Genomic DNA, 24,353 nt, shown 5'->3' with positions numbered 1-24,353 from the left:
CTGTACCACAGTATGTGGTGCAACTCAGGGAAAGGCTGGAGCTTTCCCACCAACTGGCACGGGAGGCTCTCGGGAAATCTGTTGAGCGCACTAAGAAACAGTACGATAAGAATATCTGCCAAGTTCAGTATCCAGTCGGCGCTGCAGTGTGGCATCTGATCAAAGGGACCAAGAGAGTGCGGCACAAGGTTCGCAAGTGTCTGCCTTCCTATGAGGGCCCCTACTTCGCACGTTTTTGGAGACCACAGACTGGGACACATTGAAGGCTGCTTCTAACAGCTTGGACGAGTTTACGGACACTGTCACCTCCTATATCCACTTCTGTGAGGACAGCATTGTGCCATCACGCACCAGGGTGAGTTATAACAATGACAAACCCTGGTTTACTCCTAAACTCAAAAAGCTGTGGCTGGAAAAGAGAAAGGCGTTCAGAAGCGGAGACAGGGACTGCTACAGAGAGGCCAAGTACAGGTTCACTAAAGAAGTGGACATTGCCAAACATCAGCACTCTGAGAAGATGCAGCAGCAGATCTCAGAGAATGACTCGGCCTCTGTGTGGAAAGGTTTTAGGAATATCACAAACTACAAGCCTAAAACCCCCCACTCCACTGACGACTTGCTCTTAGCCAACACCCTCAACGACTTCTACTGCCGTTTTGACGAGCCAACAGGCAGCCTTCACACCTCCAACGGCCCCAACAATAGAGACACTTTGGACACTCATTCCCCCACCTCTCCCCCCTCCATAGAGCCATCACCACCTTCAATCACTTCACCTGCAACACCCCCCTCCTCACCCCACACAAAAGAGGATTTCACACCACCTCCTCCGACCACAACTCTTCATATTCATGAAGCAGATGTGAGGAAGCAGTTTAAGAGTCTGAATGCTCGAAAAGCTCCCGGCCCAGACGGTGTGTCTCCTGCCACCCTCAGACACTGTGCAAACGAGCTGGCCCCAGTGTTTTCTGGCATTTTCAACTCCTCACTGCAGGCATGTCATGTGCCTGCCTGCTTCAAGTCCTCCACCATAATCCCTGTCCCCAAGAAACCTAGGATCACTGGACTAAATGACTACAGACCCGTGGCTCTGACATCTGTGGTCATGAAGTCTTTTGAGCGCCTAGTTCTCTCCCATCTCAGGACCCTCACGGCCCCCCTCCTGGACCCCCTGCAGTTTGCATATAGAGCCAACAGGTCTGCAGACGACGCCATCAGCATGGCCCTACACTTCATCCTGCAGCATCTGGACTCCCCAGGAACCTACGCCAGGATCCTGTTTGTGGACTTCAGCTCTGCCTTCAACACCATCCTTCCAGACCATCTCCGAGGCAAGCTTTCCCAGATGAATGTGCCTGATCCCATCTGCCGGTGGATCACTGACTTCCTGACGGACAGGAAGCAGCATGTGAGGCTGGGAAAGAATGTCTCGGACTCCCGGACCATCAGCACCGGCTCCCCTCAGGGCTGTGTTCTTTCTCCTCTGCTCTTCTCCCTGTACACCAACTGCTGCACCTCCACCCACCAGTCTGTCAAGCTAATCAAGTTTGCAGATGACACCACCGTTATTGGGCTCATCTCTGACGGGGATGAGTCTGCCTACAGGAGGGAGGTTGAACGTCTGGTGTCCTGGTGCAGCCACAACAACCTGGTGCTGAATGCCCAGAAGACAGTGGAGATTATTGTGGACTTCAGGAAGCACACAGCCCCACTGCCCCCCCATCATCCTGACTGACACCCCCATCACCTCTGTGGACTCATTCCGCTTCCTGGGTACCACCATCACCCAGGACCTGAAGTGGGAGCCCACCATCACCTCCGTCATCAAGAAAGCCCAGCAGAGGATGTACTTCCTGAGGCAGCTGAAGAAATTCAACCTGCCAACACGGACGATGATGCAGTTCTACACTGCAATCATCGAGTCCATCCTCACCTCCTCCATCACCGTGTGGTACGCTGGAGCCACTATCAGGGACAAACAGAGACTGCAGCGTGTTGTGCGCTCTGCTGAGAAGGTGATTGGCTGCAGACTCCCATCTCTGCAGGACCTGTACACCTCCAGGACATTGCGGCGTGCAGCTCGGATCTCAGCTGACCCTTCTCACCCTGGACACAGTCTGTTTGACCTGCTCCCCTCAGGCAGGAGGCTCCGGTCCATTCGCACCAGAACCTCTCGCCACAAGAACAGTTTCTTCCCCTCTGCTGTTGGACACATGAACAATAACCGTATGACTGTTCCCACCACTAACACATGACCCTACGCTGTGTCACTGCATCATTCCATGTTTGGCACTGATCACCACCTGCACTCATGTATATATCTTTCAACGTAGCACTCTTAATTCTTATTCTCATGTATATATCTCATGTATAGCTCATGCACATATCTTTCTACGTAGCACTTTTAATTCTTATCCCTACTTTTATTTTTTCATGTCTATTTAAGTGCTATTTATGACACTATGTTTGCACTGAAGCACCGCAGCAATTTCCTAATGTTGTAAACCTGCTCAACATTTGGCAATAAACCCTTTCTGATTCTGATCTGATTCTCTGATTCTGAACTGTTTATACTAATGAAGTAAAGCTGGATATAGGGGCAAACGTTCAGCTGTAGTGCCTTAATGTCGTGCCGCATCTTGGATAATATGGGCATCACCTCTGAACACTCATGGATCGATGTAAATGCTGTTGTGTGTGTGTTTTTTTGTCTTTCTTTATGAATACTGTATATGTGAAGGACGGGATATGGACATTGACTTGCACCCTCCCCAAAGTGAACTCTGTACATCCTATGTTTTTTTTGGTGCACAAGATATGGACAGTTGTCTACTTCAAGATTGTTCCATTCTAAGGATCGCCATTTATGGACTGGGGGCATGACTGCTGTCCCGCATAGAATGCTGTATGTTTCCTTGTTAATGGGGGGTTCATGTGCTGGAATGATGTTAAGGGTTTAATTATCATCCAGAGTGGGGGTAGTGTTACAGGCGTGGCCCTTTAAGGATGAGCCTGATGGGAAATGTGTGCGGGGGGTAGAGCAAGAAAAGGAAAAGGAAGAGTAACGGTTAGCTACAGAAGAGACGAAGAGAAAATAAATAAAAGGAATATAATAACTCCCTCGACAGCCAGAGTTGTATCGGCGATGCCCGCTGTGAGTAAACTGTTTCAGCCCACTGTACGCGGTGTTCGTGCCTTGGAGGAGAAATAAAGGTTCGGTAAAGCAGTTTCCTACGCCTCCCTCGATCTTCTTGCTAGCGGAGTTGACCTGTATAGTAAGCTGTTGCCGGCTGCGAGTCAGTTACAGAACCTTCAAGTAACTGCCAGAGGTTTCCTTACTACGGTTCGGGGCCGCGGATCTGGCGCGGTAACACTGGTGTGCAGGAGCTGCAGCGCCCCCTGGTGGACAGCAGCATTACAACACAACACAGAAATCGGTTTAAAAACAGTGATGTGGTTTTCTCACATCATTTTAGTCTTGAGTGTTTGAGTGAAAAACATCCTGATGGTGGAAATGTTTTTGTTTACATAAAGAGAAACAAATCATCAAACATGCTGAATCAGAGCCGAGTAAAACTGGGAGAACAGCGAGTGTCCACGCTGCATCACTGCACCCCGGCTGTGGTGAACCGTCAGTGATTCTACCTGGATGGTGATTGTAACCAAAGGACCCGACACGACTCAGAAACTCACATTTTTTCTTTTTCTTTTATATTTATTATAAATATAAATAAATAAATAAATGAAGGCTAGAAGGCTGTCCAGTTTCACAGCCCCTCACTTGTGTCCAAACTGGCCGTCAAAGGATCCTACGCAGCATCCTTCCCCTGAAGGATTGTATTGTGCATACTGGGTTGCGTCTTTCCTGTTTTATTTTGAAGGTCTTGTGCTCCATGTTCATTGCGTTACTTTTGTTTCCTCCCTGGCGTCATGTTCATTTGTGTCAGCTGTGTTTTCCGAGTGTTTCCACTTCCCTCAATACCCTTCTGTGCATTTAAGTCCTCTGTCTCTTGCTGTTCAGTGTCGGGTCGTCTGCTTATCTCCTGTCACTGTAAGTCTCAGGATTGTTTTCATGCTCCTCTTCAAGTTTCTGGTCACAGTTTTTGCATACACCTGTTCAGATTACGTCCCATGTCATAGTTTCATGTTTATTTTTAGTTTGCCACAGTTTAGGCTTTAGTTTAGTTTTTTTCCCTCAACTCACCTTGTCTTGTTTTTGTTTTGGATATCAGCCTCAAAGAGCTGGCTTTGTGACAAACCTTTATTACAAGATGACCAACCAATCACAACAGATGCTGTGCCGAGGGTTTTCAGCAGAGGGCGCTGTCTCATTCAGCCAAGGGGTGCAGCAGTCTCCAGCCACACGTTGGCCTTTCCAACAGTGATCGTGAAGCCTCGGACAAACACCAGACATCAGGTTTCTCCCCACCTGCTCCTTAAACATCGCAGTCTCTTCCACAGTTTCATGTCTTGCCTATAAGTGTCCCCTCCACCCCAGCTCACGGTAACGTGACCACATGTGCACAGCAGAGCTGCTGCAGACATATTTGGACCTGTTTTCTCCAAGGAACTGACACCAGTGACCTTAGTCTTCGGGGACACAATGTCTGCACCTCGTCCTGATGCCCAGGTCCAGATGTGGGAGGAGATCCCTCAGGACAGCTGCTGAGTTGCTGCAGGGAAATTTCAGCTCAGTGGACTCACTTTGATGTTGATCTTTGGGGTATCGTTGAACTCTGTGTGAGTCAAACGATGTGGCACCGTTTCCTCCCGATCACGTCACCCAGCTTCGTTTCTCCCAGTGAGATCTGATGTTTGGTTTCTTTACTTTCTCTGATGGGTTTATTTTATACAGGAGTGTTTTTAATGGCTTTATTTCACCTATACTGTTTCTTTTCTGTGACAAATGATGTCATTAAATATGATAATTAATAATCACAGAAATAATAGTATTAATTTGGCGCAGTATGGCTGAGGTTTAGCCTCATGGCTTTTGCAGATGGTTCACTACATTCCAGAACCTTCCGTCATCCTGCCACAACAATGGGTCAAATTCTTTGAAGCACAGAAGAATTTATAGAAGTAAATTAATAAAACATTTTTATGATTAAACATATCCTAGAATCCAACAGTGACAGCTTGACTGCCCTAAACCACCACCCGGACCCCGCCCAGCATGTGTGCGTGTCAGTGGCGGTCCTAGCCCGTTTGGCGCCCTGGCGAACACTCCCCCCCCCACACACACACGCAACATATTAAGGATTGTACGTTAACATTGTTGTCAGAACCACACTGAATTTCACCAGAGAAACACGCACACATATGAAGAGAGAGTGTATACAAACAGCTACCAAACACGTCACACAATGAGAACAGGACAAATCAACAACTGACAAGGACTCATTAATATTAAAATCTGTAACATAATGTATTGTTTGGAGTTTAGTCTGTTACTGTTGCTGTTTTTACCATTTCTTCTTGCAGCAACTGTAACCCACATCATTTCCTTAGAGATTAATAAAGTATTCTGACTGATTGGTTCAGGATGAGCTGCCATTATCCAATCACACGTCTGCTTACCTGCATCTTTTGCTCGTTTCTCCTCCTCTTCTTTTCTCTTTTTTCTAAACTGAGCACCTGATGGCTTTGAACGTTTCTTGTCCATCTTACATTGGTTTTAATTTTGCCCTCCAGTATGAACACCCATCCCCCAACCTGAGGATCACCACAACATAACCTAACAGACCTACACCTTAGTTCACAGATTCACTTTGTCTAAGGTGCATTTCACACGACCCAGGATTCAAATCATGAATCCATGATGGGCTTGGATTTACAGCATTATAAATGAAATGTGCTCTATTTGGAAGCAGCTGGCCCCACCCCTTTCGACGGGTTGTGTGTGAGACTTTAAATCATCAAACTGTAAATTTTAAATTGTTATTGATCCTTTACCCCGAGTCCTAAAGTGTAGATTTATTTTCTTACTCTTCTTATATTTGTTTGTTTCCTTGCACCTCTGTAACTGCAGCCTCGTCGTCTCGTCTGTCTCTATGCTGGACTGTCTGTAGCGGAGATGATAAAGTTTACTTTGACTTCAGCACCGCGCAGGCGCACCGAGGGCTCTCGCTCACTTCTCGTGTACAGAATTTCAAAAAAACATCGGTGCAAATTATAAGTCTGCATCATGATGTCTGGTGTTTTCGTGTTTGTTGTTTTGTTTTTATTTTTAAGTTGATTATTAGACGCTGCTCCAGCCAGCCAGAGAATCCCCCGCCGCCCCGCCCTCTCCTCCCTGTGCTGCAAGCAGCAGGCGCACCTTGCAAACGGAGGGCGCCCTTACTCCCAGCAAATGGGCGACAGAAAACCGATCGGTGCCTCTGACATTCCCAGTATTCGCTGGCTGATGTCGGGGCAGCAGGAGTACGAGCAACTTTTTTTTTTTTTTGCCGATGCCTGTGATGCCGCCCCGGGCAACCGCCCGTGTCGCCCGTATCTAAGACCGCTACTGGTGCGTGTGGACCGAGGGGTTCGTCGTGCTGCTCCAACAGGAGTCCGGGAGGTGCGGCGTAGCAACAACGAGCGTGGAGACAAAGCTGGCTTTCAAAAAAAGATTTTTTATTAACAGGAAACTAAAACCGCCGTCCGCTCACCAGTAAAACACACAGTTCCACAGTGGGCCAGGAGCCGGCACCTGTGGGGTCATTACACTTCAACTCAATGAAAAACAGGCCTGCAGAGGGCGCTGTTGCACAGCTGCTCTATCAGCAGATCTTTTGTGGTTTCATACCATCAGTCATTTTCTTTTTGCTACGAGGTCACAACTTTAACAACCTGCAGGGCGGAGGTCATGTGACTCCAGTTTATCAAAATGAAGAGCGGGTGGAGCTCACTCAGGTTCCACATGATGACTCATCGCGGTCAAACAGGAAGGTTGCCGGGCGAGACATCTTTCTCCCAGCATGCTTTGATGATGACGGCATGAACCAAATATGTGGCGATCACATGATTAAAGACAGCGTCTGTCAGCAGAACGCCACCTGCCGTGACTGCGGGTAAACCCCACACGCTTCGGGCCACAAAGCTCTTCCCGCAGGTAGCGACCTCAGGGCTCGCAAAATTTTAAAATCCCCGGTAGCCCTTCGGGCAGGGACTCTTCAGTTTTTGGTAGCCCAAAATAAATTTAAGTAGCCCGAATAAAAAAAGAGCAATTTTTTGATTGATGCTTTGTTTTCTTTACAATATTATACTTTAAAGTATAATATTGTAAAGGAAACAAAACATTAATCAAAAAATAGTTAAAACACAAATTACAACATTGTATAGAAATTACAATCATCAACTCAAATACTTGGTTCTAATTGAACAGAAATTTCTATGAACTTGTAAGAACTGTGTAGGACATGAATCTGTGTCAGATCCTGACTTTGAAATTTCCACTGAAGTCACGGTAAGAGGCAAGTGGAACCAAGATCGAGGCCGTTTGCTTTGTGAAGTTTGCACAGACGGCTACATTGTGCCAGTGGTAGTTCACTCTTTGCAACATAGTAGCTGCTCTAAACTGATTTTCAGGTTTATTTTTAGTTTGCAATTGGTGTTTGTTCTGGGAAAGATATTGCAGACTGAGCAATAATGCGTTTCTAATGGGGGCCTTTCTTAAAATGACTGGTCCCAGTAACAAAGGCGCTTGTCGACTCAGAAATCGAGGGAAAACCAACAACACACCCGGCAGAACATTATGTTATTTACACGGGTGCACATAAGTGGTCCGCATGTGCGCATTCGCTGTCAAAATAAAAGACGCGCAGCAGATAAGAAGTTGCAGCGCGCGTTTGCGTCCATATAAAGGCAGTGCTTTTGTCCTAGAGTGGGATTTTCACGGCACATTCCGCACCACATCTCTGTGCGTTCATCATTTGTTTGAAGCCAGCTCACCTCCTGCAACCACTTGTCCGAGAATACGCGCTTCTTTTGTGGTTCGAACTCCTTCTGACATTTCTTTGGAGGTGGAGGAACATCACAGTAATTGCTTAAAGGAGCTTCTTCGACATCTTTAAGAGTTCTAAACTTTAAGAGTCTGTCCTCCTCCAGAAAATCGTATGTACCCAAACACGCGTTGCAACTTCTTATCTTGTGCGTGTTTTTTTATTTTGACAGCGAATGCGCACCTGCGGACCACTTATGTGCAGCCCTGGTTATTTAGCTCGTCATGTTGCAGCCACAGAAATTCTTTTGTCCATGAAACCATAAAGCTGCACTTTCTTTTTGCCTTATAGTCTGATTTGTCATAACTTCTCCGTTTTGTGGTAAGCTTTTCTTTGGCTGTCACTTCTTCACCCTGACCTGTCTTATTTGGCTCAGCAGAACTGAAATATATATCCTGCTGCTTTTACACACGGACTCACATAAGCTCAGCGATTCTCTGCGATCAACCTCTCACATGTTTAAGCTGCGGGAGATTTCACTTGTCATGTTTGCATAGTAAGCTAACGATTAATAAGACGATGTCAGAGGAATTGGTGCACAAATTATCATCACTCACAGATCAGTGCTGTCGCTCTCTATACACAGTTCGCGCGATTGCAAAGTGAAAGCAAAAAAACAAGCGCAAATTCAAACACGATTTCAATATGTCACATATTGACAGTGGCTCACCGATGCCAATGACATAATTACCCAGCTACATTTCTGAAAGAATGCAGAAGCATTGACATATATTTTTCCTTCCTACGACAGCCCGACGGACAGGGCAGAGATAGACTTTGGTAGCCCGACTGGAAAAAAAGACTGGCAAAAAAAAGATTTTGCGAGCCCTGGACCTCTACAGCTCCGGCGTCCCAGCGGCTGCTGCACGCTGCTGCATCTTCTGCCTGACGTGAGGCAGCACAGCGTCCCTGTAAAACACCTCCAGTTTGGACACTGTCTTCTCCCACAGCTCGGGGTCAAAGCTCACCAGGACCACAGCCGTTTCCTTCAGGGTGAAGACCACGAGGTCGGCCTCCCGCAGCCCCGTCACCGCCAGCTGACACTGGATCTGAGTGTAGTAGCTGTGGGAGGTCTTCAGGCGGTACACTGGAATCTGGAGGAGGAGGACACGAAATCAGAGAGGAAGAGGTGGAGGAATTGGAGGAGGAGGAAGAATCAGAGAGGAGGAGGAAGAGGAGGAAGAGGAAGAGGAGCAGACTGATGTGTGTTTGCTACCCCGCCGCGCTCCCGTGTGGCCTCCTCATGCAGCTGCAGACAGAAGGCGGGGTCCTCCCTGCAGGCGTCCTCCACCCGCCTGTGTCTGTGCTTGTAGGGACACTTCACCTCCAGACAGAGCAGCCATTGGCCGCTTCGTCTGTCCGTCACGATGCCATCAGGACTGGCAGCCAACCAGGGCCTCCGGGGGTCGACGAACAAGCCACAGTCCCGAACGCAGACCTGCTGGCCCAACGCCGAGGACTTCAGCCTCTGTGGGGTGATGTAATCAGTGACATCATCAGCAAATGTTCAATAAAGTTTAGTGTGTAGAAAACAGCAGTGAAGGACCTCCTCCTCGTCCCCAGTTTGTAACGTTCTTGTGATCATTGCGGTTTTCTCACATATTTTGTGCGTTTTCTGATATTTTTCACTGATTCTGGTTTTCTTATTATTTTATACACATCTTTCTTTCACGTCACTGGTTTAAAACTATTATTTTCTCTGTTCACTGTTGACCATTACCATAATAATTAGTAATTAGTCATTTATTTGTATTTTACCTGTCAGGCGTCGCACTTTTTAGTCTTTTCCTCGTGATACTGAGCTTCTTTGACTTGTTAAATTAAACTTTAACTCAGAGCGCTCATAATGCCCATATATCCTGCTGGCCGTGTTTGTGAGATGGCGGAGTGTTACAAAGACGCTGAAACACACCTGGTACCTGCGGATGACCTCAGCCTCCATGTGGACCCCCCAGCTCATGGCTCTGGTCTGGACTCTGGGCCCCTCACCTGTCGAGACAGTCAGGTAACCAGTTACTGGCTGACCTCTCGGGATCCTGCACGTGTTACAATAAAAACTCACACCAGCAGACGTCCTGGTGAAGCTGCTAAAAGATACATTTATATGGAGTCAGGGTACCAGGTGGTAGAAGGTGTGGCCTACCTGTGACAGCAGCCAGGTAGGAGGTGGGCGGAGTTTTGCTCTTGCCGTTAACAAAGCCGGAGCGAGCGATGCTGTGTGCCACCGAGGCCGTGATTCGGTTCTTCCTCCAAGCGAACCAGTCTGGGTTGTTTCTCTGTCCGCGGGTCAAGACTTCCACCTCCTCCACCACACACCGGTCCAGACGGACACCCACATCCAGGGGCACCTGCTCGGGTTTGGGAGGGGCTGCTGGGGAAGGTTTCTGGGGAGGATCTGGATCAGCAGCAACCGCCTCCTTCACAGGTTTCTGTGCCCGTTTCTGTCCTCCTTCAGGAGGAGGTCTCGCAGCCGAGGCAGCTTTTTGGGCGCCGCTGTTTCCTGGATCTGCCCGGGAGTCAGTCCCAGTCTGAAGGGGGCGTGCAGCACCGGGTCTGGTTTTACTGGAGGTTCTGGTTCCAGTGATGCCTTCTGGAGTCTGGATGGAGGGGTGGTATCTGACCTGAGGGAGGACTGGTTTCTGAGCCATGCCAGTACCTGTGGAAGTCTGCTTGGTGTGGTGGTTCCGCATTGTTGTTGGGTCTTGATCCGAAAGGGGACCAGAAGAGAAACTGCAGGCAAGGAATGAAAAGCAGAAGAGTCTGAATCCAGGAAGCAATAAACGTGATCAGATGAAATAAAATCACGAAACGAAATGAATATCAAATCAAACGGGTAATAACAGATTTTTAACTTGACAGAGTCGACCGAGGCTTTTATTTTGAAGAGTCAGATGTTTCGCCACACATCCGGTTCAAACAGCCGAAACAAACCACGTGATCGCCCGACCCGTCCCCAAGCACATACACTCCTGCCACCAGACTCCGTTCAGATTTGTGTAGAAACACGGAGCTCGGCGCTCCGGTGGACGCAGGCTCACCGGGAGGCGTTTGAGACTCACGGGGAGGAGCCGCTCTGGTTTTCGGCCCGGACCTCACGAAGGCAGCGTTCATCGTTTTTCAGGGAGATCCTTCCAAATAATCAGGCCAACTTTAACGTTTCCTCGTCTGTCTTTCAAGAAACAACTAAAAGCTCATATTTTTTAGTTTTTATGCGCTGTTATTTTGTTGTGAAGCACTCCGTGATCCTTGTCTTAATACAATTTTACTTACTTTTATAATGTGTTCTTAGGGTCCTCGTCTTATGGGAAATAGCTTGATCTCTTGAAACAGAAAAACAGGGAAACACAGAAACGGAAGGAGGCCCTAAAGTGAATGAATTTTGAATAGAGTCTGGTTGAAGCCGCTCCGGCTCCTCTGAGAGCACACGGCGAGGTTAGTTCGTGTTTCCAGACCTCGGCCTGTCTGTTCTACGCTCATTAAGCTGTAAACCAGCGGGCTGGCTCCTTATCTAACTGGCAGGTGAGTGAAAGTGTCAGAATGTACCTTACCTGTCTCTGCTGTCGGTCTGAGAGCAGAAACGAAACCGAGTCTATTTAAAGCTTCGCTGACTCATTATCCCGTGACACCAGACACGTCCCGGCATGTTTCAGCTCAGCCTGCTCCCAATAATCTGGGGGATCATCGATGAATCGTATCAATAACAACCGGAAGACTCGGGTTTGGAGTTTGTTAATACAGCCACAGTAGACGCTGAACACTCTTCATCATCACTATCACTGTGTATGAAGGACGAGCTGCCGTCAGCCCACCTGTGTGCAGGTCGCAGTCTCACCTGGAGGCGTGGCTTCGAATCCACTTCTGACAAAACGCTTTGCTCTTGTTTGTTTACAATAGTGAAAAACAGTGATGCATAAAAATACCAACTATGCATTTTAATATGCTGATTCAATTCAACTTTATTTATACAGCGCCAAATCACAACAACAGTCGCCTCAAGAGAGATAAGATAAGACTTTATTGATCCCACAACGGGGAAATTTTTGCGTCACCTCAGCTCAGGTACAGATATATGAAGGAAATACAAAAATACAATTTAAGTACAATCAATGAAAAAAGTAAGATAATACACTATATACAATGGTAGCATACACAGTATGTGATTATGGATATAGTTGGAAATACGGAAGACATAAACTATATAGCTTGGAAGGTCATGGAAGGTCCATTATGCATGAAGTGGTTACCGTGGATGTTCACAGTGTCCAGTGACTTATGACATCGTGATTGAGGAGTTATAGTCTAACTGCTGTTGGACTTGCTTTACATTGTAAGGTAGACCCTACAACAATAGATACAGAGAAAAACTCAACAATCATTTGACCCCCATGAGCAGCACTTTGGTGACAGTGGGAAGGAAAAACTCCCTTTTAACAGGAAGAAAGTGCTCTAATAGGGTGATATGGTACTACAAGGTCATTAAGATAAGATGGGGCCTGATTATTTAAGACCTTGTATGTGAGGAGCAGGATTTTGAATTCTGGATTTAACAGGAAGCCAAAACAGGAGAAATCTGCTCTCTTTCTAGTCCCTGTCAGGACTCTTGCTGCAGCATTTTGGATCAGCTGAAGGCTTTTCAGGGAGTTTTTTGAACATCCTGATAATAATGAATTACAGTCGTCCAGCCTGGAAGTAATAATACTGGTACTGTCTCCAGTCTGGTCAGAGCCCGCTAACTGTCTTTGGTTCTGTGTGGTTGGCTGAACCGCTGCTCGCCTCACTGAAGAGAATTTGACAGGAAGTGGCGAGCTCCTGTTCTTTGAGTCCTTGTTCTGTTAGACCTCAGTTTGTGTTGAACCGCTGTGATGTGTCCTCCTGCAGCGGATCATGCGGGTCTCTCGGGTCTCTGCCGGCCTCTTCCTCACTGATCTGGACTCGGCTCTGAACACCAGCGTGTTGACCAGCAGAAATGTCACTCTCATCATCAACGCCAGTGGGCTCGAGGACATTTCCTACCCGCAACTGGATGGTCTGCAGGTGCTCCACATCCCCGTCCAGGACCAGCCTCATGCCCCCCTCAGAGAGTACTTCGACCTGGTAACTGAACGGATCAACCAGAACCAAACGGGGGCGACTCTGGTCCACTGCACCGCCGGCAGAAGCCGGTCCTCTGCGCTGATCATGGCCTACCTCATGAGGTAGCCACAGTGCTTTAGTCTCACTTTGACAGTCAGGTTCTCGTCTCTGATGTGGTTCTGGTCTCTGTGCTTCAGGTCTCAGGGTCTCAGCCTCCGTCGAGCTCACCAACTTGTTCTGGAGCAGCGACCATTTATTCGACCCAACGCTGGTTTCTGGAGGCAGCTGATAGACTTGGAGAGGACCCTGTTTGGTAGGAACACGGTGAGGATGGCGAGGACACCAGGCGGCGTCCTTCCTGAAGCTCTGGAGGACTCGGACGCTGCAGCGGTGCACTGCCTGAATGTCTGATGCTGGCTGGCTCTGCAGCGTTTTCGGTCTGAAGCGCTCTGAGGAACTGCTTCCACGTGCTCTTCCTGTTGTTGGGAGGAGCTTATAAACCTGTGCATATTTCTCCTGTTCTCTGGGCCTCAGAGTGCTGCTCTGTGATTGGTTGTGGTTTAAATGCCGCTGAAATCATCTGTTTCTGCAGTGTGTGTGTGTGTGTGTGTGTGTTATGGTGCCAGACGGTTATTTACTTGTAATTTTATGGTACAAATGAAAAAGTCACATGACTGAGCAACTGGTTCAATCAAACCTTTATTTAAAAAAACCCCCAAAACAAAAAAAAAAAAGGCATCAGCAACAGTTCAGGTCAGACGCTGCACACAACCCTGCAATCAAGCTGAACTGAGCATGTGCAAGAAACGCGTGAAAACAACAAGTAAGAAAAAGTTTTATCAAGACAGCAGATTGACCACATTAGTCCGGGGGCGGGGCTGTAGGGGGCGGGGCTGTGTGTGTGGGGGGCTGAGGTCTCAGTACTGGAAGCTTCTCTTGGTCTGGATGTCATCGAGGATCTGCTGCAGCTCCTCGTCCTCGAAGCGACCCTCCAAGCTGAAAACACAGAAAACTTTATTGACACAGCAACCGAACAACCACACAGACACACACACAGGTGTCGTCATGGAAACACAGCATCGTCACAGATCACTGACGCCACCTGCTGCTCTGCCGCCTCCTGCTGCCGGTTCTGCTCTGAAGTATCTGCAGAACTGAACCAGGACCAGCTCTGGACAGGAAACTGAATCTCTCTGCAGCTGTGTACCTGACTCCGCGGTATAATTCTCAAACACGTAGCCTAAAGCAGACGACTCGTAAGCTGGAGAGTCACAGATTTAGAGGATCATCATTTAGCCTGGAGAAATAGTTTGCTGCTTTATAAGAAAGCCCTCCACAAAGCCAGAACATCTTACTATTCATCACTGATTGAAGTAAATAAGAACAACCCCAGGTTTCTCTTCAGCACTGTAGCCAGGCTGACAAACAGTCAGAGCTCTGTCGAGCCAACCATCCCTTTAACGTTAACTAGTAATGACTTCATGAACTTCTTCACTAATAAAATTTTTATCATTAGAGAAAAAATTACCAGTAATCATCCCACAGATGTAATATTATCTACAGCTACTCTTAGTACCATTGATGTTAAGTTAGACTCTTTTTCTCCAATTGATCTTTCTGAGTTAACTTCAATAATTACTTCCTCCAAACCATCAACGTGTCTTTTAGACCCCATTCCTACAAAACTGCTCAAAGAAGTCCTGCCATTAATTAATGCTTCAATCTTAAATATGATCAACCTATCTCTAATGATCGGCTATGTACCACAGGCCTTCAAGCTGGCTGTAGTCGGTCTTGTGTCAGTGAAGTAAAAGACGGATTTAATGCGACAGGACCATTCAAACAGCAGTCGCTTTCTAAAACACCGGATACAGTGGATGCTAAAGTATTCGGCCCCCTTGAACTTTCCCACATTTTGTCACATTACAGCCACAAACATGAATCAGTTTTATTGGACTTCCAGGTGAAAGACCAACACAAAGTGGTGCACACGTGAGAAGTGGAACGAAAATCATTCATGACTCCAAACATTTTTTTACTAATAAACAACTGCAAAGTGGGGTGTGTGTAATTATTCAGCCCCCTTTGGTCTGAGTGCAGTCAGTTGCACATAGACGTTGCCTGATGAGTGCTAATGACTAAATAGATGCACCTGTGTGTAATGTCAGTACAGATACAGCTGCTCTGTGACGGCCTCAGAGGTTGTCTAAGAGAACATTGGGAGCAACAACACCATGAAGTCCAAAGAACACAGCAGACAGGTCAGGCATAAAGTTACTGAGACATTTAAAGCAGGCTTAGGCTACACAAAGGTTTCCCAAGCCTTGAACATCCCACGGAGCACTGTTCAAGCCATCATTCAGAAATGGAAGGAGTATGGCACAACTGTAAACCTACCAAGACAAGGCCGTCCACCTAAACTCACAGGCCGAACAAGGAGAGCGCTGATCAGAAATGCAGCCAAGAGGCCCATGGTGACTCTGGACGAGCTGCAGAGGTCTACAGCTCAGGTGGGGAATCTGTCCACAGGACAACTATTAGTCGTGCACTGCACAAAGTTGGCCTTTATGGAAGAGTGGCAAGAAGAAAGCCATTGTTAACAGAAAACCATAAGAAGTCCCGTTTGCAGTTTGCCACAAGCCATGTGGGGGACACAGCAAACGTGGAAGAAGCTGCTCTGCTCAGATGAGACCAAAATGCAAAACGCTATGTGTGAAAACTAACACTGCACATGACTCTGAACACACCATCCCCACTGTCAGATATGGTGGTGGCAGCATCATGCTCTGGGGGGGCTTCTCTTCAGCAGGGACAGGGAAGCTGGTCAGAGTTGATGGGAAGATGGATGGAGCCAAATACAGGGCAATCTTGGAAGAAAACCTCTTGGAGTCTGCAAAAGACTTGAGACTGGGGCGGAGCTTCACCTTCCAGCAGGACAACGACCCTAAACATGAAGCCAGGGCAACAATGGGATGGTTCAAAACCAAACATATCCATGTGTTAGACTGGCCCAGTCAAAGTCCAGATCTGAATCCAATCCAGAATCTGTGGCAAGATCTGGAAACTGCTGTCCATCTGATCTGACTGATCTGGAGCTGTTTTACAAAGAAGAATGGGCAAAGATTTCAGTCTGTAGATGTGCAAAGCTGGTAGAGACAGACCCTAAAAGACTGGCAGCTGGAGCTGCAGCAAAAGCTGGTTCTACAAAGTATCGACTCAGGGGCTGAATAATTACACACACCCCACTTTGCAGTTGTTTATTAGTAAAAAAATGTTTGGAGTCATGTATGATTTTCGTTCCACTTCTCACGTGTGCACCACTTTGTGTTGGTCTTTCACCTGGAAGTCCAATAAAACTGATTCATGTTTGTGGCTGTAATGTGACAAAATGTGGGAAAGTTCAAGGGGGCCGAATACTTTTGCAACCACTGTAGGTAAGTATCGGATTCAGTACCACATTCAAAAGTGACCCAGATTGGATTTGAAAATATTGGATTTGCTGTTCACACTGTCATTACCATGATTGGATACGGGTCGCAAAGGGTGAAAAAAAGTCAGATTTGATGTGCTTTCGCCTGCAGTGTGAACGTAGCTTTGTTATTCTGCAATAGACCTAGGATTCCCATGATGCACTGGGTTTTTCCTTTCCAGTCACCTTTCTCACTCACTATGTATTAACAGACCTCTCTGCATTGAATCATATCTGTTATTAACCTCTGTCTCTCTTCCACAGCATGTCTTTATCCTGTCTTCCTTCTCTCACCCCAACCAATCACAGCAGATGGCCCCGCCCCTATAAAGCTCCTTGAGGTGACTGTTGTTGTGATTTGGCGCTATATAAATAAAATTGAAATGAACTTTCAAAATAAAGCTGCAGGGCTGGTCAGGTCTGTTTTTATGAAGTGTTTTACGTGGCCCGTGTGAGTGCAGCGGCACACGCAGTGCTCTGTTGTCCAGATTCTGTACAATAAAGTTCAGATTTGTCTCATGAAGCTGTTCCACTGTGCCAAAAATCATTATTTCAGTCATAAACTGATATAAAAAAAACTGAGGAGGTGGTCACAGGTTCATCCTGTGGGCTCAGACTAAAGCCAACTGTCTCACCCAGCTGACTCGCACAGCCAATCAGGATGAGCCTGTGCCTCCACCTCCACCTGCTTTTCAGTGATCTTTTATTTTTCATCTGAATCGTTCAGATTCAGGGTTAGACAGACACGGTCATTAAATCAGAAGTGTGAACAGGCAACACTTCCCGCCTGTGGAGGAAACACGACCCGTGTATTTAATGGTGGAACGGCAGGAAACGCATCACTCTCCGTGCCCTCGCCTAACTGGTTGTTGTTCCATGGGCTTAATCAGAACGGTCCCATTTGTCACTACCCGATCCGTACTGGAAACCCGATCGGTACCACGCATGTGTGAAAGGCGTCTACTTCATTTCACGATAGTTACAGGTCAGAGTATCTGTTGAGATGTTAACAATAAGTATCTCTTAAAACTTTTGCAATAATGAAACATTCAATACAATGTAGACAAAAACGAAAAATAAAAAGATAGTTACGGATCAGGACTCCCCGATGCTTACCGCGCATGTGCAGATGTTTTCTTCTTCTTCTGTTCGTTTAATGGCAGTTTACTGCCAGTGTACGAGGATACCGCCACCTGCTGACGGAGCGAATGAACCCTATTGTAAACTGAATTAGCGTCGTTACAAATGTGTGTTAAATTTGATTTAGTGATAATCGAGTGTGTTTATGCTCGTCTGTGTGGAGAGGATTGTTGGAATAGTAATGATAATGTCCGCTATCACTGTCAATTGTCAGTAAACACTTCATCTGGCTGATGAATCTTCACGTGACACATTACAAAGTCTGTATTATTAACTCTGTAATTAGGCGCCATTCTTCTTATTTTACGGCGCTGTTGTTCAATCGGAGGACGCTCTCTGTTGAGGAGAAAAGCATGAAGTTGTTTGTAACCGGAGGTGTCCATTGTTTAAATGTCCGAAAAAGAGGCAGAGCTGTCGAGAAATGCTAGGAGCTAACTGGGCGCTAACCGTATCATATTAACTGTCACAGTGTTGGCAAAGAGAGAAAGTGACGTAAGATTTGTGCATGCGTGGTACCGATCGGGTTTCCGGTACGGATCAGGTAGCGACACCATCCATGTGATGGTCATGTGACCACGCCCCTCAGCTACAGAGTAAATGGTCTGTGTGCAACGACTTCCTACAGACACACGCAAGGAATTCTTACCAACCCCACTCATGCTGTGATCACCCACCCACAGGTAGGGATGGGTATTGATAAGATTTTCACGATTCCGATTCCATTTTCGATTCGATTCTTTATCGATTCTTTTTAAAAAAGGAGAACACTAAGGTCGATTAGCTTAGAACTTTGTTTTATATCTTCTCTTTGAACAAGATAGAAATTTAGGAGTAACATGGCCTTACAAACCCAACAGTGAGATCTTAAGAGATCCGCAGCCTGCGGCTCTTCAATGGGGCGTCACAGGGTCCCCGGGGAAAAAAAATTGTAAATGTAAAATAATAAAATAAATATTCTTCTGTAGCAATAACAAAGTATAACATAAATTATTCTGTAGCAATTACACAAGAATATCCAGTAATGTCCCTGCCTACAATTAAACACATTCACTTACCGAAAATCATCTGCTGTGGCAAACGGGTGCAAGCCTTTGACCACAAACTGAGTCTCTGCTCGGTGACATTAGTCTATCCTGGCCTGAAAGGAGACGCTACCAGCAGACTGCAGCGAGAACTGCCAGCATCTGAGCCAGACTCTGTCTCATCATGGTCACCTAAACGCACAGTAATGGCAGATAAGGCAGATCGCGCTAACATAATATGCACTGTTAGCTGATTATTTACCTGCCGCATTAACGGGAGAGGACGTGCAAACGTTACCGCTGCTGCTGGGTTGAGATTCACGAGTCCGGAGCGGAATTAAAAACACGACGTTCATTTAAGGTCATCGCGTGTTTTGTGAGCAAATGCTTTTGCATATTCGTAGTGTTTCCTCCCTTAAATGAAGTATCTACTTTGCAAGTATTGCAAGTTGCCCTGTTGTCATCCGTTCTTGTAAAGTATAACCAAACTTTTTAGCGTTTGAGCCGCCGTGTTTCCTGCCAGGTAAATGACGCTCCGCAACGTGGTGACGTCATTCAGGGCGACTGGAATCGATAAGGGAATCGTTTGCAAAAATGGCAAACACTTCCAAGGAATTGAAACAGTGGGAACCGGTTCTCAACAAGAACCGGTTTTCGATACCCATCCCTACCCACAGGTGTGGTTTCTGGATTCCAAATGTTGTGGCCATTTTTGTTGAATGTTTATAAAATGCAGTTTGTATTCATTTTAGTTCTTTAAAGTTGTAAGAATATGCTGACCTAGTTTTGTTAAGTAAATTTGTAATTAATTTTTGGAAAAGTTCTTTGGAAAGTGATTGGTTTATTAGCTTATGGAGCCTCCCATTAATCAGGGGATTAAGAGCACCTGGAGGGGTGTGGTAAATGTTTTTGGTTTTTTGTTTGCCAAATGTCTGATGGGAAGACAGGACGGTTAGAAAATGATTTTTTGACCACTTTTGAAGTTGTTAAAGCAAATTAAGTTAACTTTCGTTTAAGTTGTAAGAAGTTATTTGGTTGATTTTTGTTTATAATTTTGCACGAAATAAACGCCATATGATTTTTAAACAATGGAGTCAGAAGTGCGTTCCAAAAGCAAACCTCCCGTTGCCACCCACGGCCTTTTCGGTGTTTGGAACATAAAAGGCCGTGACACCAAATGTTTCCACCTGCCGCATCCAACCGGTCACAGCAGATGGCCCCGCCCCTCCCTGAGCCTGGTTCTGCCAGAGGTTTCTTCCTGTTAAAAGGGAGTTTTTCCTTCCCACTGTCGCCAAAGTGCTGCTCATAGGGGGTCAAATGATTGTTGAGTTTTTCGCTGTATGTATTATTGTAGGGTCGACCTTACAATATAAAGTGTCTTCAGGGAACTGTTGCTGTGATTTGGTGCTGTATAAATACAACTGAACTGAATTGAACCTGCCTATGTGTTTAACTCAGCTAGTTATGAACTGTGGAGCAGCTCCTGTACCTCAACACTGCAGCTGTCAGAGGCTTTTATTGTGAAGTTCCTGCTGTGACGTGGATCTGACTTACCTGGGGATCAGGGCTTTGGCCTCCTCTGCGGCTTCTGGACACAGGTTGGCCAAACTGGCGAGCTCGAACTTGTGGAGCTTCTTCTGCAGCAGGAGGCTGAAGACAGAAAGATGACAGGGGTCAGAACCGGATCGCCTCAGACCTGGGTAGGAGCCGGGGCGGGGGCGTACCTGCGCACGGCCGTGATGGTCTCGCGGTTCTTGAAGCGGCTGAAACGGGCCGTGTAGTTGAGGGTCTTCATGAAGACCTCGGACAGCTCCTGCTCGTCCTCGGCGCTCTCGTTCTGCTGCTTTCTGTGCTCCAGCAACATGTGGACCTCCGAGTTCAGCAGCGTCTCCGCGTTCTCGAACTCTGAGGGGGAGGAGGAGGGGTTAACATCTGTCAATCACTCAGCTCAGAGAGGCTTTGAACCTTCAGCCGAACCCACAGACAGCAGCTCGGTCTGTGTACCCGCGTGCACCCACGGACCGCCCGCGCGTGTCTGTAGTTGTTCGAGAGTGCGTGCGCGCGCTGCAGGTACTCACCTTTTGGAAAGAGCAGCTGAGAAGCGTCCTCTTCAATATCACCAACATGCGGAGGAGCCGCGCCGCCTCCAGCCGCCATGTCGAGGAGCATTCAGGAGCGTGAAGCCGCCCGGAGGGTGAGACACAGCTGCCCGGTCAAGCCTGGCAGGTCGGGGGTGAAATCCCGGAGAGAACGGTCGGGGGGTAGAAAGCAGCGCCGCCGCTCCGGACCTCAAGAAAACAGCGAGAACTACTTCCGGGGCGCCCACAGTCACTTCCGCTCTTTGTGACGACATTAAAGAACATTATGAAAAACAGAAGGAGGGTGCAGTTTGTGCCAAAGAGATGACAATATAAAAAAAAATTACATAAAATTAGAGAATCAGGTCGACAGTTCATTTTCCTGTCTGGCAGGGATTCTTTCAAAGTAACAGTCTCTGCTAGCAGCGCCCTCCTGCGGACGGGAGCGGCAGCTTCGCACTGAGTGTCAGAGAATAGTTTTAAGCAGTTTAAAAAAAGATTATTTTGTTACATGAGTGCCGGAAGCCGCTGAACCCCGACAAAAAGAAACAGAACAGAATCTATCTCAGCGGTCGTAAAAGGGAGACTGCGTTGGCCGGGAATCGAACCCGGGTCAACTGCTTGGAAGGCAGCTATGCTAACCACTATACCACCAACGCCTGAAGGCAGTGGCGCTGTACCACAATAAAACACACGCAGCATCAGTATGACTCAATATGGCGTAACGTGACGGCTGTGACCTCACAGCAGGGAGGTCCTGGGTATCACAGAAACTCAGGAGAGGCTTCTCCAAGCACACCGGCCACAAAGTCAACAACCTAGTGTAGCTGTGCAGTACAGCGACGAGAGCTCAGACCTGGAGAAACCAAACAGCCACTTCATAATATCAGCTATCAATTTTATTTCTACAGCACAAAGTGCTTCACAAGTAGTTCATGAACAAGAGAAAATAGAAAAATAACACATGATATAAGGCAAACGCAACATATTTAACATAAAAACAAAACAAACACAAAACAAGCCTGATGGTGCTCAAACTGAACATTGAGTTTCATCAAGCCAGTGTAAAAAACGTGAGTTTCAAGACGAGATTTGAAACACTGTATGGACTCTGAAGTACGAATATCAAGTGACAAGTGATTCCCAGTGTTGGGAAGGGTACATTTAAATGTATTCCATTACAGATTACAGAACACATGCCCCAAAATGTATTTTGTAATGTATTTGTAACTGAATACTTTGGATTACTTAATCTATTATCATGCTTTTTATAACTACATGAATGTCCTATTGCTGTGTGATTCATTACTGTTACTGAAGGTTACTCTCCACACCAACACCAACTAGATGTTTAAATCTTAATATAAATGAGTAACAGTAGGTGGACATTAGGTAAGGCTGCACTTTTTGCAGCGATCTCGTATAGAAAACTATTTCTGTATCAGTAATATGTTTTCTTTCTGTCTGTTAATAATCATGTGGAACTGCACATGATTATTTGCAGCTAGCAGGTTGTTAATGCTATCCATTAAAAACAGCATGTTAATACGTGGAGATCCTGAAAGCTGCTCCAAAAATGATCATTTTTTATTTGAAATATTTGTTCAGTTCTCCTCCAAACCCCAGCAGCTGTCTGTTGTAGGCTTTGATTGTTTACTAAAATAATAATAAAAGTGTTCTAACATCTCACTGATTTTATGTGTACTGTGTTTATTAAAAGAGATGAAGCTTGTGCTTCTGTCATGTAGTGATTATGCTTAACTGTATGATGCTTATTAGACATTATGAAACAGATGATACATGAAAGTGAATTTTGCCAAAGTGCTTAAGATGCTTTTTTAAATAATTTTTTATTTTTTTTATTTTTTTATTTTTTTCCTGTCCCATTTGGATCTTTAGTCGTCAGAATTGTTGTCTGAAGGCCAAGAAAGATGCCAAGTGGATTTACTTTAACTGGGTGTCAAAGTATTTAATACTTTGGGAGTAAGTAAAAGACTCATGAAATCAATTCAGACGCAGCTGGCTGTTCACCTGCATCTAAAGGTCAAAGGTCACTCTTTGAGGATGCCAGTGTTCACATGTTGGACAGAGAGGACAGATGGTTTGAAAGAGGAGTGAAAGAAGCATCTATGTCCACTGTGAACGACCATCTTTGAACAGAGGGCGGGGCTTACCACACCAACTGTCGGCCATCTGTAATCTGGTCGTCTTAACGCCCACTCACACCTTGGGTCAGTTGATCTCAGTAGGTCACATGATAGGGGGCAGGGTCTTTGAGTGGTGTCACCTGCTGATGACGACACACCCTTTTCACACCTTGGGTCATGTGATGAGCAGTGTTGGTCAAGTTACTTGAAAATAGTAATTAGTTACTAATTACTGATCACTTCTCTAAGAAAGTAATCCCATTACTTTACTTAATTTTCAAAAGTAATTAGTTACTTAGTTACTTTTTAAAAACATGATACACGACTTGAATACGTAATAAAGAACAGACCTTTCAGCCCAATTCTATTTTTCTCCATAATCCATCATATCAAACTGAATCAAATGAAAAAGTCTCTTTTTAAAAAACCCTGAAGGAAATTGGGTTAAGGCTGTGGGCCTTATGCCAGCGCCGTCTTACCCTTACACAAACATCACATGTGGAAGGCATGTCAGAGAAGTATAAATAATAATAATAGTAAATAATCATTCTGTACATCCTATAATTTTTAATCCTACAACTGTTTATAACTTGCATAGTTCACATTTCTGTATAGCTGTATATCTCAGATTCAGAACAGGACACCGTGGGACACAGACGAACCAGCAACAGGCAGGAGAACTCACAGGGCTTAAATACACACACCAGTAATCAGGGGATGAGAGACAGGAGGGCAACACGGCTGGGAGGAATCAGAGCTGACGGGACAGGGGAAACGTGAACTGAACACACTCACGTCAGACAGAGACCTTCACAATAAAACAGGAAACTGACAGAGAACCAGACAGGACACTGAACTTGACAGGCGGACTCATAAGTAGACACAATAACACCATGGACAGACAGAGGGAACAGAGAAGTGGGAGCAGGCAGGCAAAGAACAGAAACCTAACAAATGGCAAAATCACAACAGAATACACACTCGGAATGAACAAAAGCATAAGGAAACACAAAACACTGAGTCCACAGACTCAGGACCATGACAATAACCTTTCAAATGTCTTTTTTAGAGTTCTATGAAAATTTTAAGCTTGCAAAGAAAAGCGTCTGGACTTCTTTAAGTTTCCTTGAAGATGTTTCTCCTCTCATCCAAGAAGCTTCTGCAGTTCTAAGAGCAGTTGGTGGAGCGTCCCTTTTTCACATGACTGTGGCAGCACATGTACCTGTTGAGGCTTTTCCATTGGGACAAAGTCGTCTGAGGCCATTCATGGTGATGGCGTTTTGATGGGACCCTTTCTTTAAGTAGATGTCAGGGGGGACTTATTAAGTCAGTAACTGTATAATGACTGATGATGACGAGCCCAAAGATACTTACCTAGACTTTGATGGGTCCTAAATAAAAGACAGAAAAGATGCATGTAAATAAGACATTTAAAAAAG

The 24,353-nt window shown here is 46.1% G+C and overlaps 3 protein-coding genes and 1 non-coding gene across 6 annotated transcripts; 1 reads left to right on the top strand and 3 right to left on the bottom strand.

The window, feature by feature from the left end:
* Positions 1–6,596: 6,596 nt before the first annotated feature.
* On the bottom strand, positions 6,597–11,835 carry LOC147315322 (uncharacterized). 3 transcript variants are annotated; one of them, XM_086262582.1, is made up of 5 exons: positions 11,534–11,835; positions 10,129–10,715; positions 9,898–9,974; positions 9,202–9,453; positions 6,597–9,079 (listed from the first exon to the last, which is right to left on the bottom strand). In XM_086262582.1, the coding sequence occupies exons 2-5, from the start codon at positions 10,673–10,675 to the stop codon at positions 8,822–8,824; spliced, it is 1,134 nt and encodes a 377-aa protein (XP_086118708.1). In that variant the 5' UTR covers positions 10,676–10,715; positions 11,534–11,835; the 3' UTR covers positions 6,597–8,821. The 3 variants fall into 3 exon arrangements, with proteins under 3 accessions (XP_086118708.1, XP_086118709.1, XP_086118710.1); XM_086262583.1 differs by lacking the exon at positions 11,534–11,835 and adding an exon at positions 11,024–11,510; XM_086262584.1 differs by lacking the exon at positions 11,534–11,835 and adding an exon at positions 11,256–11,510.
* On the top strand, positions 10,908–13,736 carry LOC147315321 (dual specificity protein phosphatase 14). Its single transcript, XM_086262585.1, has 3 exons — positions 10,908–11,504; positions 12,864–13,180; positions 13,256–13,736. Exons 2-3 carry the CDS (start codon positions 12,870–12,872, stop codon positions 13,467–13,469), a joined length of 525 nt encoding a protein of 174 aa, XP_086118711.1. The 5' UTR covers positions 10,908–11,504; positions 12,864–12,869; the 3' UTR covers positions 13,470–13,736.
* Positions 13,737–13,738: 2 nt separating this feature from the next.
* polr2d (RNA polymerase II subunit D) lies at positions 13,739–21,017 on the bottom strand. The gene is made up of 4 exons (XM_086262586.1): positions 20,768–21,017; positions 20,414–20,594; positions 20,244–20,339; positions 13,739–14,054 (listed from the first exon to the last, which is right to left on the bottom strand). Exons 1-4 carry the CDS (start codon positions 20,856–20,858, stop codon positions 13,976–13,978), a joined length of 447 nt encoding a protein of 148 aa, XP_086118712.1. The 5' UTR covers positions 20,859–21,017; the 3' UTR covers positions 13,739–13,975.
* A 337-nt stretch (positions 21,018–21,354) lies between these two features.
* On the bottom strand, positions 21,355–21,426 carry trnag-ucc (transfer RNA glycine (anticodon UCC)). Its single transcript has one exon. It is a non-coding gene; the product is annotated as a tRNA-Gly (tRNA).
* Positions 21,427–24,353: the final 2,927 nt, after the last annotated feature.

The sequence above is a fragment of the Aulonocara sp. 'chitande type north' Nkhata Bay genome, linkage group LG14 (genome assembly GCF_057382095.1).
Source record: "Aulonocara sp. 'chitande type north' Nkhata Bay isolate Kocher_YH1m ecotype deep benthic linkage group LG14, A_spYH_male_GT1.1, whole genome shotgun sequence".
Taxonomy (NCBI): Eukaryota; Metazoa; Chordata; class Actinopteri; order Cichliformes; family Cichlidae; genus Aulonocara; species Aulonocara sp. 'chitande type north' Nkhata Bay.
The sequence above is the reverse complement of the archived record's forward strand: the minus strand, read 5'-3'. Positions and strand labels throughout refer to the sequence as shown.

Bases quoted from the DNA above. Each gene is read 5' to 3' on its own strand.
- LOC147315321 (XM_086262585.1), top strand. From the start codon at position 12,870: ATGCGGGTCTCTCGGGTCTCTGCCGGCCTCTTCCTCACTGATCTGGAC. The intron at 13,181-13,255 runs GTAGCCACAGTG...TCTGTGCTTCAG, and splicing joins ATCATGGCCTACCTCATGAG to GTCTCAGGGTCTCAGCCTCC.
- LOC147315322 (XM_086262582.1), bottom strand. From the start codon at position 10,675: ATGCGGAACCACCACACCAAGCAGACTTCCACAGGTACTGGCATGGCT. The intron at 9,975-10,128 runs GTAGGCCACACC...CTGTCTCGACAG, and splicing joins CTACCTGGCTGCTGTCACAG to GTGAGGGGCCCAGAGTCCAG. The intron at 9,080-9,201 runs GTAGCAAACACA...CTCCTCCTCCAG, and splicing joins CCACACGGGAGCGCGGCGGG to ATTCCAGTGTACCGCCTGAA.
- polr2d (XM_086262586.1), bottom strand. From the start codon at position 20,858: ATGCTCCTCGACATGGCGGCTGGAGGCGGCGCGGCTCCTCCGCATGTT. The intron at 20,595-20,767 runs GTGAGTACCTGC...CCTCCCCCTCAG, and splicing joins TCAGCTGCTCTTTCCAAAAG to AGTTCGAGAACGCGGAGACG. The intron at 20,340-20,413 runs GTACGCCCCCGC...TTCTGTCTTCAG, and splicing joins ACCATCACGGCCGTGCGCAG to CCTCCTGCTGCAGAAGAAGC.